Source organism: Aspergillus welwitschiae, assembly GCF_003344945.1.
Source record: "Aspergillus welwitschiae strain CBS 139.54b unplaced genomic scaffold BDQ94scaffold_13, whole genome shotgun sequence".
NCBI classification, from domain to species: Eukaryota; Fungi; Ascomycota; class Eurotiomycetes; order Eurotiales; family Aspergillaceae; genus Aspergillus; species Aspergillus welwitschiae.
The window spans coordinates 685,939-699,969 of NW_020798707.1; the positions used below are offsets into that span (position 1 = coordinate 685,939).

A 14,031-nucleotide genomic window follows, 5' to 3' on the forward strand; every position below is an offset into this window, starting at 1 on the left:
CGTGCTTCAGTTGCAATATTTAATGATTTGGCTCGGTGAAGTCAAAGTTGACATGACTGGAACTATTGGCGATGCGTCGAGGCTCGGGAAGTTCACTCACTGCGTCAATGAAATGCGAAGTCACAAGTGAAAGTATAGATGCGGGCTGCAGCATGTCGTATCATTGTGATGCGGCGTATAAGAATGGTACATCAACGGCAACATGGTATTCTCGGAATGAACTTCTTAGGATGACACCACAGAAGACAGTTCTCAGCCAGGATAATATCGGGTAATGGACAGGCATGTTTCTCCATTGCTCTTATCGTTGCCCCAGAATGTCAGATAAAATGGCCAAGAAGACTGATGTTGCGAAGTTGTTGCATGTACACATAGGTCGATAGGTCAGATCCGTCACTCATTTCCAGTGACATGACTGAGGCAATAGGTTGCTTCAAGGACATGAATTTGATGAAGATCGACAGTGCCGAGAGATTCAGTGCTTCCATCTCCATACGCTGATGACCTGGGAAAGAATTTGTCTAATTGTGTTCAGCGAGAGAGGCCGGTTCGATGGTGTATTTGCAGCAGAAATTGGAGTGTTGGCGGCAAGACGACATTTTGTGGTTCCAAATTCGATTCCCATCTGCCCTGAGAAAGCTCTCGTAAGGCTCCTCTGGGCCTGTTCTTCATTCACTCTCAGTCAATACGTAGCGCAGGCCGCCATGGTTCCCAGGCCTAACAGGAATCATCCACGGAAAAGAGGAAATGCAAGATGCTCGAAAGCCTAAATCTAGATTCCATTCGTGATTAAAGGGCAGGTAATTTCCCTCATTGGGATTCTGCGGGTCACTGAAGGACAACCAGGTTGTATGAGAATCGCCCCCGCGCAGGGCAACAACTGATCAGGATCGCTCGATTGTCACAGCTAGTTGGCGAAAGCTGACAGCAGGGTTGGTTGCTCTGAAATTCGTATCTTGACCTGCAGAGCCTTGTTAATCGCGTAATCTGATGAGAAAGAGAGAAGAAGCCATGACTTACTGAGCAGGAAGGCCCATTAAATACTTTGGGTTCCCGAAATTGATGGCTTCTGAACGTTGGGAAGTGGTGGTTTTGGAACATATCGATATTGGGAATCATGGTGTATATATACGCGATAGCCTCTGAGGATGGGACATGCATCTAGTTACATGGCTTCATCCTCCACATTTCTGACAGAGTATTGGAGCACAGTCCTCGACCAATTCAGACATTGATGGAGTCTATACGAACAGTCAATGAGCCTTGTATCTAAAAGTCATCATGTTTCATCCTCTCACCTCTTTTGAAGGTTATATACATGCTTCCAGCAACGTGCAAGACATCAGGCTTCACCGGGCGACAGCAATCACCACGGTATTGCAAGAATCCTCTCCATGGATAATCCGCTGACCATGTGAGTCTTCGCAGAGCCCACGGTTTCACTTTAGAAGACTGGTGCTCCAGCTCCTCCTGGAATGGGTACACCATAGTATGTGAGGAGTCCAAATGGGGAAGGTTGTTTTAGAGAACGAAAAACTTGTAGACTGCCAGCTTTCCTTTTGTTTTTCTAAGTATGCACTAGACAAGATGAGAAATTTGAATGACAGCTGCAACTGGCAGTATGAGATTGATGGTATATATATAAGGGAATCTTGGAAGATAAAAGGAAAATCAGAATGGACGGAAGGACTGAGGATATATAACTCCCCAAAGCGCATTCCTAAGCAAGAGGAGGCAGATAGACATGAGAATGATATTCAGAATCTAGACCAGACGAAGTCATAGGGACTAGGGTGAGGCCGCCAATGAGGTCGCTGCGCTTCATTCGATATACGCAGTGCTGTTTCACAGTCTTCATGTGGGTTTCTAAGGTCACAACCGATGATCGTGGCCAAATGCCAAGCCCACCTATTCAGGTAATATCTCACCAACAAGGCGCATGCCCATCTGCAGCCGCCTGGAGGGAGATTCTAATCCAATCCTGGCCTGTACCCAGACGGGATGTTGTTTGCGCCTGTGGCCGTCCTGGGGATTCAGCTTTCTGCGCACATACTCCAATGCAACCTACCAGGATAGCGGTAAACACAGAAAAATTACCTGCCACTTTCGTTACTGTACTTTCAGCTAGGTTATGAGCTCTTGTTCTGGTTTGCTCGCTGTTGGCCCTCATATAGACCAGTGTAGTATCCAGCATAGTACCAAGCCATCATGAGGTTTTTGAGTCCTTCGTCTTGCACTAAAGGAAGTCAGTTTCTCCAGAGTGTAAAAAGAAGGCAATGCATCTTACCTTGTGATAGGGTGGCATGAGGCATAGGAGGCGCTCCTACGGGACTGGGCCCGGCCGTTTGCTCCGTGACCTGGGCACCCTGTACAAAGGGTTGTTCTGGCCCTTCTGCAGCCTAGAATGAAGTCAGCCTAGTAGATTCATCCGGCAAACGGAGCAACTCACCTGCGACGTTTTGGCCTGTGACACCTGTTGAGGTTCGGCTGGAGTTGTTGCATTGGCAGTAGTGTCGGCGTCGACATCAGCATCCATGCGGTCGGCTGACTCGTCCAACGGCTGCTCATCTTGCTCCATCTCAGCTTTCTCAGCAGCCTCTGCTTCCCTCAGGACATCTTCAACATTCTCCCCCTTCGCATGGATGCTGTGGTAGAGCTGTTGTGTTCGGGTCAGCGAACGGATCACGTGCGCGGGGAGGAAGCGCATACTTTGTATTCCTCGACAGCCTCATCCCAGCTCTGGACAAGGGCAGAATCATCCCAGATCTCTTCCTGAGTGAGGGGTTTATTCGCCTTTGCCGATTTCCCCATGACCCCGGTAAGTGCGCGCAAACAAACGGACGTGTGAGAGGGTTGGGTTGCGGAGAAACAAGAGCTTAGAGTTGGAGTCGCGGCGAGGCCCCGTCGGCCGGGCTGGATTGCATTCACCGCTTGGCGGCCGAAAAAATGCGAGCAGAAAAAAAGTTTCCCGCACCTTTGCGATCCTCCGATTGTAGTCCTCCAGGAACGGCCTGCAATTTTCCCCAAAAATCACAGCAGGATGGCCCCCGACAAGAAGGACAAGAAGCGCAAGGGTATGTATTGTTACACCATTTGAGAGATTTTCCTTCTCAACCCGTTGGTACGCCTACTGACGCTGCTCAGCTGCCGCCGCCGCTGCCGCCGATTCGCCCGCAAAGAAGACCAAGAAGGTCGAGGCCAAGCCTGCCGAATCCCCCAAGGACGCCCCCAAGTCTATCCTCAAGAAGGCCAACCAAAAAGAGTCGGCTGCAAAGACCGATGGCGCTTCGAAGGCTAAGGCCAATGGCCAGCCCGCCAGACAGATCAAGCCTCGCAAGCGTGCGGCCGATTTCCTGAGCGACAACGACAACAGTGACTCCGAGGCGGAAGTTGCTGAGACCAAGGTTCAGAAGGAGGAGAAGCCTACCACCAAGAAGTCGAAGAAGGAGGACGGAACTGCTGCTCCTGCGACAAAATCCAAGCCCGCCAAAACCAACACGAAGGCTAAGAAGGCAGAGCCTGTCCCTGAAGAGTCTGAAGAGGAAGACGAGTCCGCCGCCTCGGATGCTAGTCAGAGTGAGGATGAGGAGGACGACCGCACAGCCGCCCTTATCAAGGGCTTTGAGAGCAGTGGCGATGAGGATGAGTCTGGCGATGAAGGCTTCAACCCCGACCAGCCGGTCCCCAAGATTCCCGATTCGAAGAAGGCCAAGCGCAAGATCTTGAAGAAGCAGAAGGAGAATGCCGGTCAAGCAGAGGAGCCTGGAACGGTTTACGTTGGGTAAGTTGAACCGTCAGGAAGTTCGTTTGTGACTACTATTGACACGCTATGCTACAGACGCATTCCCCACGGTTTTTACGAACACCAGATGCGCGCCTACTTCAGCCAGTTCGGTGACATTACCCGCCTGCGTCTCTCCCGTAACCGTATCACCGGTCGCTCCAAGCACTATGCTTTCATCGAGTTCGCATCTACCTCTGTCGCTAAGATTGTCGCTGCCACCATGGACAACTACCTCATGTACGGTCACATCCTGAAGTGCAAATACGTGTCCCCCGAACAGCTCCACCCGGAGGTCTGGAAGGGTGCCAACAGACGGTTCAAGCGCACCCCCTGGAACCGCATCGAGAAGAAGCGTCTGGACAAGGGCAAGACGAGAGAGCAGTGGACGGAGCGCATTGAGAGGGAGCAGAAGAGACGCCTCGCCAAGGCCGAGAAGCTCAAGGCTATCATGGGCTACGACCTCGACATCCCGCAACTGAAGAGCGTGGATGAGGTTCCTGTCCAGGAGGCCAAGGCGATCGAGGCATCTGAGCCCGCTGCTGAAGAACCCGCCAAGGCTATTGAGGCTGCCCCGGTTGAGGAGCCCAAGGCCGAGAAGCCCGCCGAAGATACCCCTAAGAAGACCAACAAGAAGACCAAGAAGGCTGCTCAGTCCCCTGCTGTGCAGGAGACTCCCAAGTCGGCAGAGAAGTCTACCCCGAAGAAGACCACCGAAGAAGCTGCTTCCCCAGCCGCTCAGAAGGCCAAGAAGGTCCAGAAGAAGACCAAGGCCAAGTCTAAGGCTTAGAGGGATGTGGGGGTATATAAACTTTTGTATTTCTTCCTTATGGCATTAAACAAGAATTACCCGGAGTTCAATCGATTGTACATGAAAAAATAGGGACATTATTTTCGCTTCAACAAGCAATTTCTGATTCTTGATTCTGTCCAGTAAAATTACTATTCTCAGTAAATTCTCAACATGCCTCAGGCACTAAACGCAACACCCATAGAAAACCGAAGTCACATGACATACAACGGCCCACAGCTCCACACCCTGACTAATCGGCTATAAAAAAAACCCACGCACCGAGTCCAAATTTCCTCTTCTTTCCCTTTCTCTCCCAACTCCTCGCTCAAAGAATCGCATTCAAAGCTCACACACAGAGAGATATCTTTATGATTCTCTCTTCCTCCAGCTTTGGGAGAAAGTCCCCGGACATCCTGACTGTTTAAACGTCCTCTTGCAGGGCCCAGTCAGGCAATGCGGAAACGCGCCGCCATAGAAGCAATTCGATAGCGGCTTATACGCCCTATTCCCCTCCCAGTGTTGTCTCTGTACCCGAACACAAGCTTTGACCGGCTTGTGGGTAACAATGGTTGGTGCAGGGCAGTGCTGGAGAGGGGGTTTTATCTGGGTTGCCTTTCGTCGTGTTTGGATAGTCATGCGATTGCCCTCTTATATATTTCTTCGAACAGACCTCCATTCGGCTGAAAAGTTGGGGAGGATTCATCGGGAAATCAAGGGGGTAACTCAATGGGGCTCATTCTTGAGGCGAGGAGTTCATTTTTTCCATGATTCTTTTTTTTTTTTTTCGAGTCTGTAGCTTATGGAAAGCGGTGATTGTGGGCCTTGGTGATTAGGTTCATCTTCTGGCTTCCGTCGCAGATGCTCTGTCGAAGGAGCCGGACTCTACTTTTACTTTCCATCTATCTTTTCTTGATGATGTTTTGATATTGTTCGTGTGATGATATACCAATCATAGAGTCAAGCCCTGAAACTCCTACTACGGTATGGGGTTGTTGACGATAAACGATTGTTTTTCTATCTGATGAACAAACACATACTCATTATTGATACCCTTATTACAACGTTATTATAACCTGAAGAAATATGAATGCAACTATCTCCCAAGAAACAACGAATAACTGTCTTATTTACACATCCAACTCCACGTAGCTTAAATCATCCATGTATACATTAGCATAGCATACATACATAACTTCATTGTGTCTTCTTCGCAGCAGGCGCAGCAGTAGCAGTAGCCCTCTGCAACAGAACAGCCGTCACCACCTCCGCCATAGTCGTAATCGCCGTCGCACAAACATTACTCCAAATCTGGATGCTCACCGACCCCATGGGCGCACGGGGGAACGACAGCAGCCACGCCACGTAGTAAGGAAGCCAGCCCTCCGGCAGATGGAAGACAGGCGTTTTCGAGTACCAGAATTGCAGGAAGAACTTGAGACCAGATGTACCGAACCAGCGAACGATTTTGACGCCCCAGTCGAAAGAGGTTTTCTGCGAAACGAGTTGTTTGTCTGTTGAACCGCTTTTGTTAGCTCTCTCTTCAACCAGCTATTCTCCCCAACCCCCGAAGCCCATATAGGTAGACTGTAACTGCGATCGGATTCAACGTACTTATCGCCTCATATTCCTCCATGGTCTTATCATGTTTCCGTCGGAGTTTCGCCCATTTCGCAAACTCATCCTGTGAGCTGGTGTTGTTCATGTCCCGCTTCAGCTGGACAACCTCGCGCTTGAGTCGGTTTTGTTCTTTGTATTTCTTCGAGGTGGAGGTCGGAACTTTCAGGTAGAGGAGCCATAGCTAGAAGATACTTGTTAGCTTTACTTTCCACTCTGACATTTGGTGTGCGAGAGAATAGCTTAAGACATGACAGCTACAAGGCCGCCACCCAGCAAGCTTCCAGACAGAACGTACCAGATTATCAATCGTGCTAGCGCCAATGGTATTAACCAAATAAATGGCTACATGGACAAGAAAAACCGACCACAGGAGCGACAACATGGTGGGCTAGACGTTGGTGCGATCAATTGATGGAGGGGAGGGAAAGGAACAGATCGAAATGGTTCCCGGAGATGTGGGCAAAAAAAGACCACGAAGCCCGACCGACTTGTGGGGAGAGTGGTGTGTGCGACCTGCCTCAGACAAGCAAATTTCCAAAAGGCAGCTCGAGCCTAACAATGAGCGAGCAGACAAAGAGAGACCAAGGCTGAGGCTGAAAGAGAAATGACATCCATGAATGGAGTGAGAAAGCAAATGACGTTGTCACGTTGTTTCCCGCCCGTCGGCCGCGGCGCGGCACTTTCATTTCCCCCCGGAGCTTTAAACCATGTCCTTTCCAACATTAACATAACGTCCGCTATTACTACGATTCGTACGCCATGCTGCAAGGCGGGTGATCCTCAATGTCTACTCCTCCGGATGAAAATGCCGCTTATCATGAACTCGCTCGAATATTCTCCGCCAGACGCAAAGATAATAACGTCTTAGAGATCGAGATACTCCCGCCCGGTCTTGGTCCACTGCTACAAGATGGGAACTCGGTCGGACTAACGAAGAAGTACCTGGTTCAGGCTTTCGTAACGGCCAGACGAATATTCTTCGATGCATCAAACGAGCCGTTCTATTTTTCCGATGCCAGTGGTCATGAAGACGAGCGCAAAGCCCCGCAGAACGAGTCCCTACTACAGAAACGAAGAGACGGCCTGCTAAATGCCAGCGAAATTATCCTCCTCTTCGATTGTGAACATCTGACGGCATGCAGCTGGCGCAAAAGACGTCTGGCTGCCCTAAGCCAGCGTGCTGGCTTAGCGGACGCCGGCTATACTCATCGGGAGATGCTCACTCGTGAATTGGATACAGAGATGTCTCTCTTGACCACTTACATTTGCTCTCCACTGCATCGTCATACAAAATCTCCGACACTGTATAACCATCGGCTGTGGGTGTTGAGGCAGATGCTTTCTGACAGCAGCGGAAGATTGACAAGGCGAGAAGATGACAGGGGGACCGTGTCGAACCAAAAGGTGCTAAAGAAGGAACTATCTGTTGTTCTTCGATCCGGAGAGCTACACCCAAAGAATTACTACGGATTCACTTATTTAAGACAACTTCTCGACATCTTATCGGGTAGTGATGAAGACCAAGAAGGCGCTTCTGCACGTCTAGCTGCCTTAATCATACCAGAAGTGTTGGACTGGTGTCTCGCACATCCCAGTGACATTTCCGGCTGGATGTTCACTTTGCGCCTACTGGACTGGGTTCGCGATGAAGAGACCAGAACAGACTGTATTGACAGGGTATTGCGATTCGCGTTGAACGTTGGTTGGGAAGGCGAAAGCATCTGGACGTTTGTGAATTTGGCGACAAAGATGACAGGCGTAGGAGCCTCAACAAAAGCCCAATGCAGGACGCCGTCAAATGCATTGGCAAACCTTCCTTTGTCCGAGGTTAGGGCTGCAGACGGGTGGAAGGCCTGCTTGGAAAGGGCAAGGGCTGTTTGGGTTGCTGGTCAGCAGGCGGACCAACGACACGTATAGGTGACAGCAGCCCGGGGTAGAGATAGGGTAGACACTATGTATTATATATCACAATGTAAAGGTTTATTGCACCATATGCGCCGTCTTTTATGCAAACTTGAACGCTGCTTGATAGAACGCCTCGCTAAATGCCATTGTCTTGTCACATGTATCTGCAACGCACGCCCATTTGATAAAGCCAGCCAAGTCACATTGCTAGCCTTAACATTCGTCCCGGTATCAACTGTATCCAGTTTGGGCACCCCAAAAACAGCCTCCCGGATGGACTCATACAAGTTGGAATAATGCTTGACCAAAATCGTAGACAAGGACTATGCGATATCGAAAATTCGTAGGACACCCCGGTCTGACTTATACAACGTGGGCGAAGACAGATATCTTTATTTCTTCTTGGCCCCTGCAAGTGCTTCAGCTTCTTTCCGCTGATTGGCTTTAAACATGATGAAGAGTCAGTAAGATAGCGATCAAAGGGTGGCGCAAGAACAGTAGATCAAAGCCTCACATACCCAACGCTTGTTTCGCTCTCATCTTATCAGCATCAGACTCCTTCTTGGCCAGTATACCACCCTTGCCAAACTCACTCTTGGATTTCTATGCAGCAAAAGCCTGTCAGTAACTAGGAAAAATTTGCTGCATTTTGGGCAAGAACTCACCGTTTGCGCCTTCTTTCTGAGGTTCTTCTCGCGGTCCCTGTCTCTCTGGTTTCCTCGGGCCATATTGACAGTCAAGTGTCACAGGTCAATATATCGCAATCTGTACTTCGTAGGCGGCCCTTTCAAAGCAAGTGGGAAGAGTAGAGGTGAAGGGAACTGAAGTGTGGCTTTTTTGCCTCTTCGGGATCTTGAACCGCAGCATGGAAGGTTTTCCGGCATCCCTTTTCGGTTTCTGCAGGCCGCCGAGCCGCCGCCCCCGGAAATCCCTCATTCAATCTTCTCGGCCTTGTCGCCCAATCTCACTGTGGTCATCTGCCCGTCGAACAACAAATATTGACTGCATGTAGTGCTACGTAATTCAACAAGTTGGTTTTTTTTTTTTTTTTTTTTTTTTTTTCAGGAAGATAAATGCAAGCATACACAGACCCAGACACATTGCGGCTGAGATATTAGTGTATGAATTAGTGATGAATTGAGACGTGTGGCTAACACAGTCATTGTCACCAGCCTAGGTAAACCTGCGTAACTTGGATGTACACGCGCCGTCCCTTATCACACGAACATGAGCATGTCCCGCAACCTTTTACGGTACATGGGAGTACATGGGGTGGCCCCAGATTTGGTTGGCTGGCTGAGAGGACGACTGGTCACCACGACTCTGGAGCCCTCGGAAGCGTACAGCGTCGGGTGACACAAAAGTCGCTGCAAATAGCATTAACTGGCCCGCCTTACTGCAGGACCTCTCAACAAGCGGCTTTCCCCCAGGGCATGACGATGATGGCCTACTCCAAGCGGATTAGGACTGCTTCTTGATGGTCGGTGTTAAGCAATGATTACCTAGTGTAAGATTCCTCGACGCGCGACTATTTCCTCGTCGGTTTGGCTTATAGGGAAGTCAAGGCCGAAGGCGCAGTGTTCCGTATCAAGCATTCGCTTCTATCTTTTATGATGGCGGTAGAGTCGTAAGTAGCAGCTTGTTTTCCGGGACCACGTTTCTTTCGTATCATCAATCTCCCAGGAGCTTGTTCACGGCTTCGTCGTCTCCGCACCACACTTGTAGTAGGTATGTGGCAGACTTGGTCGGGTTGAAGTAAGGTCCCAACGAATATTCCAGCCTTTTTATGGACCGCACCATCTGCTGTATGGCCTCTGTCTCCTCCCCCCGACGTTTCAGAATCAGGGCCGAGAAAAACAATGTGTAGCCATGGTCTGGGCCGAATGTATGGAGGCAGTCCTCAAGAATTTCATTTTCCAATTCTTCGGCTTTCTGGATATTATTCCAATTAGCATATACCTCCGAAAGATCATGCTTCATTACAAGGGTGTCCCAATCATGAGGGCCCAGCTTATTCAACGCTATACTTAGCGCCTGCAGTGCCAATTGCTCCGCGTTTGGCCAGTCATTCAGCCCTGCATAGATGTCGACCAAGCGGTGTCTGCACTCCTGGGTTTCGGAATCCTCAGTACCGATATTCTTCTCAAGTAGCTGCAGGGTGGGGACGGCCAATTCTTTCGCCTCTGCCCACTTCTTTTGGCCGATATAGACATCAAGAAGCGTCTCCGCAGCAGACAGAGTCCAACTGTGTCCAGGGCCATACATTATCTTCCGAACAGTCCAATCTTTGTGTGCAAGTGCTTCGGCCTCTGGCAACCTGTTTAGCTCTAGATAGAGCTTTCCAAGGTGTCCCATGATGTCCGTCGTCATCTCATGCTCCTCTCCAAACAAGGACTTTGACTCCTCTAACGCTTCCAATATCAGACCTTCCGCCTCCGAAAATCGACACTGTCTTCTGTAGACGCTTGACAAGTTGACCATACTGGTTAAAGTCAACTGGTTCCTTGTTCCAAGCAGCCGCTTTCTTGTTGTCATGACAAGGAAGTCCAGTTTCTCGGCCTCTAACAGTCGATTCTGACTACAATATGTCGAGGACAGACTAGCAAGGCTTTCTAACGTTTCTGGATGTTCCATACCAAATTCCTTCTTATTCTCTTCGACAATGAGAAGGTCCAATGCCTCTGCTTCGTCACAACGACCCCGTTCCCAGAGATAGAAGGCTATTCCTTCTTGAAGGTATAGCCTTCTTCTCAACCACTTCCCATGTAGCTCGGGAGTGTATTTCAGAACTGACATCGCGTGGGGTAGATAAGCAGCGCAAGTGGGCCAATTTTCAAACTTGGCGTCGGGGTAAGACTCCGCGAGTATATCCATAGCATGGATAGCTTTATCTTCAAATTCATGTTCGATGATCAGCCATTTGCGCACGGTAAGTTGTACAAGCCGGTGAATAGAGAAGCTTTGACCGGTTCCGTTCGCTGTTATTAGCGAGAAAGCCTTAAGCGTGCCCAGCGCCTTTGTCAAGTCAAGCGGTTTGGTGAGCTTTTGTTGCATCAGGCTTGTCGGAATGTGATGTTGATCAAGAAAAGCGATGAGGGACAGAGAATCGATGGCATTCGGCTCTTTGGTATTGATATGATCTAGAGAAACGATCAGAGTGGTAGCAAGAGCATTTGGGGTTTCGCTGTCTCTCCCTAACGTCTCGAAGGGCTCGCACAGTAAGCCCATCCTGGTCTCGTCACTGTCATTATGCAGTCTCATATATTCATTCACAGTGAGCACATTTTCTTCCATAAACGAAGCGGCTTGCATGATTGCCAACGGTAAATAATCGAGCATCTCCGCGAGCTCATCCATATCTGAATCTGTTGGATAATCACCACTTAAAGCAGACTTGATCAAGCATCTCGACTCTTCCTTGGTCATAGTTCCCACTTCAATCATGTTTTGTCCAACACCCCTAACGAATCTGACACCAGCAGCTCGGTTCCGCGTTGTAATAAGAATGGATCCATAAGAACTTTCAGGAAGGTACTGGAGGATTGGAGAGTCCTCTTGCAGCTGCATGGCTGACGTGGAACCTTTCTCACATTGACGGCCATCTAACGTGAAGAATGAGGCTTGGTCAGCGTTATCGATGATCAGCAACCAGCGTTTACACTGCTTTTCAAGCCACTGCTTGACAAGCCTGAGATTGTCTTGTTTATCATTGAGCGGACATTCAATATCGCATTCCTTGATCAAATCATTATAACTTTCTCGGAACCGACTGATACTGTTCGCGTGAATCCAAAACACCGAAACGCCGGGATGAGCGTCATGGACTTGGTGCGCTAGCTCAATGGCTATCTGGGTTTTACTGGTTGTTCCCTTAGCCAAGAACTTCCTGGTAGAATCTGCAAAACTTACCCGACACCTCCGAGGCCATACAAGGCTACTCTAGAATGAACCTTTCCAAGTGGCATGATACGCTCCATGACCTGACTTAATGTGTGTTCACGGCCAACAAACCCGGGATTACGAGTAAACGGTACCATCCCTGTCCGGTTGGTACACTGTAAGCCGATTTCCAGTATTTCATATATGTAGTAATGCAGAGGACCTACAGAAGCAAGGATCGGCTTCACCGGCCAAAAGGGTGGAGTCTGATTCATCAAAGCAACTGGTCAAAGGCCGCTCCGTCCCTGAATTCGCTAGTTCGACAATCAGCGAAGACACGTATTGATAACGATCGTCTTTATCGCAGTGAAATCTGCAAATCTCTTCATGGTCGGCATTCAATGCGACCGCTTTCTCACGGGAGTCAGGCAAGCCAAGAACAGCAGATTCTTTTTCAACGACCTAATTCGAGCAGTGAGTCTTGTTAGTGCCAGCACCTAGTCCATTATTAAAATACTTACTATGCCGATGCTTTTGAATGGTAGAGTCTCATAAAAGCTCAGATACTTATAGTTTTCAAGAAGCTTGTCAAAGTTCGCAGATAGCTCCAGGGCATAAAGGCTGCCTTTTGAAAGAGCCTTCAGTAGGGTATTGCTCGCTGTTCCTAATATAGCCCTCACGAACTTTGCAGCCACGCCTCCCACACGTGCGAGGTGCGTCCCTCGATGTGGCGTACCGAAGAACGCGATTCCAAATGTTGAGGTGCATATCGAGCCGTACGTTGTGCTGAGTTTGGCTTGTACAAGCGCCTGGCATTGAAACCATAAGAGACAGCCCAAGAACAGCTTCTAGCTAAGAAGCTTCATACCTCTTTGACAACAATCCCTCCCAGGCTATGAGCAATGAAAAGCAGGGGTCGATATTCACAGTTCTGCAGGCAATGTAAGCTTCTGGGACAAATCCAGTCATACAGTTGCTGTTGACTACCTCTCTTTCCAGTCTTAAGCGGTCAAGGAGGACATGTGCCTGCTCCCGCACTCCAGCTGCGGATGACTGGATTGCAACTTTAGAGTTGTAACTGAAGAGGAAAATCCTGGCTCGTGGCAGTTGCTTGGGAAGAAAATCCCTGAGCCAAAGTTTCCCATTCGACTCCCAGGTCTTCTCAGCATGATTCTTTTTGCTTTTAGGGTTGAGTCCATGAACGGCGATAATGCTACTGTCAGTTAGCAAGCAGACATGATGCAGTTGAAATGGCTTACTCGATATTGGGATCTGCCCCGGCGGACAAAATACGCAAATAATACTCGCCCTAGAATGCTATTAAACCCCTCTTCTATCGGCGTCCAAACAAAGACCCTACCATCATGGTATCAATTCTGCTTTTTCACTGGGCTTGATGAACTACCGACCCTTCCTGGGTGGTGAATAGTTGCGTTGCCCTTCATAATTCGGAATGGTCCTAAAGACTCGGGGCCTCCCCTCATTAAGGCCATTGCGACCTTCCTTAACTAATCAATGCGAGCTGCTGCGCCGCGTATGTTCAGCTTGTCAAGGGGGTACCGTGGGCGGCTGTGTTGCTTGCTTGATTGGACAAAGACATGTAGCGTCCAACATCCCTGTAGATCTGCTCTTTTAGTACGTCGCATGTATGAGAACCCAGGCAGAACATTTAACACTACTTACTGTAGCTTTTTAGAGAACCCCACATAAAGTTCCAGAATATCCATTCGATAGGTCGTCTGAAAGCCATCGTTTTGTAGATTTTGCACCCAGAAGAGTGTGGGTGTCGATACTGGGAAGTAAGGCAGAGGTGCACCCGAATAGGAAGGTAAGACTAAGTGCCCGGGACGCACTAATCTAGGATTAGCGTCGTCTTGGTCAGGCTGCAACTAAACACCCCAAACACCGCCCACTCCATCCTACTTATGTGTCTACCATAGGCCGAGATACCCGGAACGGACGCAGTCTGGCTACAGCCATTCTCGTAGCAAGCGCTTACACAGTGCATTGCTATTAATATTGTGGGAAGTATTGGTGGCAATGCAACCGGTAACAG

The 14,031-nt window shown here is 49.2% G+C and overlaps 7 protein-coding genes across 7 annotated transcripts; 2 read left to right on the top strand and 5 right to left on the bottom strand.

Moving 5' to 3' along the window:
* Nucleotides 1–1,632: 1,632 nt before the first annotated feature.
* Nucleotides 1,633–2,898, bottom strand: BDQ94DRAFT_142374 (uncharacterized protein). Its single transcript, XM_026766027.1, has 4 exons — nt 2,710–2,898; nt 2,450–2,656; nt 2,288–2,399; nt 1,633–2,236 (listed from the first exon to the last, which is right to left on the bottom strand). Exons 1-4 carry the CDS (start codon nt 2,809–2,811, stop codon nt 2,130–2,132), a joined length of 528 nt encoding a protein of 175 aa, XP_026627270.1. The 5' UTR covers nt 2,812–2,898; the 3' UTR covers nt 1,633–2,129.
* Nucleotides 2,899–2,969: 71 nt separating this feature from the next.
* BDQ94DRAFT_142375 (uncharacterized protein) lies at nt 2,970–4,668 on the top strand. The gene is made up of 3 exons (XM_026766028.1): nt 2,970–3,074; nt 3,145–3,781; nt 3,839–4,668. The coding sequence occupies exons 1-3, from the start codon at nt 3,041–3,043 to the stop codon at nt 4,569–4,571; spliced, it is 1,404 nt and encodes a 467-aa protein (XP_026627271.1). The 5' UTR covers nt 2,970–3,040; the 3' UTR covers nt 4,572–4,668.
* A 230-nt stretch (nt 4,669–4,898) lies between these two features.
* Nucleotides 4,899–5,367, bottom strand: BDQ94DRAFT_142376 (uncharacterized protein). The gene has a single exon (XM_026766029.1). It carries the CDS (start codon nt 5,208–5,210, stop codon nt 4,941–4,943), a length of 270 nt encoding a protein of 89 aa, XP_026627272.1. The 5' UTR covers nt 5,211–5,367; the 3' UTR covers nt 4,899–4,940.
* Nucleotides 5,368–5,669: 302 nt separating this feature from the next.
* BDQ94DRAFT_142377 (guided entry of tail-anchored proteins factor 1) lies at nt 5,670–6,800 on the bottom strand. The gene is made up of 3 exons (XM_026766030.1): nt 6,487–6,800; nt 6,186–6,372; nt 5,670–6,085 (listed from the first exon to the last, which is right to left on the bottom strand). Exons 1-3 carry the CDS (start codon nt 6,571–6,573, stop codon nt 5,769–5,771), a joined length of 591 nt encoding a protein of 196 aa, XP_026627273.1. The 5' UTR covers nt 6,574–6,800; the 3' UTR covers nt 5,670–5,768.
* A 100-nt stretch (nt 6,801–6,900) lies between these two features.
* On the top strand, nt 6,901–8,161 carry BDQ94DRAFT_142378 (uncharacterized protein). Its single transcript, XM_026766031.1, has one exon. It carries the CDS (start codon nt 6,975–6,977, stop codon nt 8,106–8,108), a length of 1,134 nt encoding a protein of 377 aa, XP_026627274.1. The 5' UTR covers nt 6,901–6,974; the 3' UTR covers nt 8,109–8,161.
* A 327-nt stretch (nt 8,162–8,488) lies between these two features.
* Nucleotides 8,489–8,824, bottom strand: BDQ94DRAFT_169765 (4F5 domain protein; the record flags this gene model as incomplete). The annotated part of the gene is made up of 3 exons (XM_026771355.1): nt 8,489–8,538; nt 8,615–8,699; nt 8,762–8,824. 3 exons carry the CDS (start codon nt 8,822–8,824, stop codon nt 8,489–8,491), a joined length of 198 nt encoding a protein of 65 aa, XP_026627275.1.
* Nucleotides 8,825–9,155: 331 nt separating this feature from the next.
* On the bottom strand, nt 9,156–13,852 carry BDQ94DRAFT_142392 (uncharacterized protein). Its single transcript, XM_026766032.1, has 9 exons — nt 13,659–13,852; nt 13,336–13,599; nt 13,235–13,284; nt 12,963–13,188; nt 12,844–12,906; nt 12,497–12,784; nt 12,203–12,437; nt 12,006–12,135; nt 9,156–11,955 (listed from the first exon to the last, which is right to left on the bottom strand). The coding sequence occupies exons 2-9, from the start codon at nt 13,339–13,341 to the stop codon at nt 9,768–9,770; spliced, it is 3,186 nt and encodes a 1,061-aa protein (XP_026627276.1). The 5' UTR covers nt 13,342–13,599; nt 13,659–13,852; the 3' UTR covers nt 9,156–9,767.
* Nucleotides 13,853–14,031: the final 179 nt, after the last annotated feature.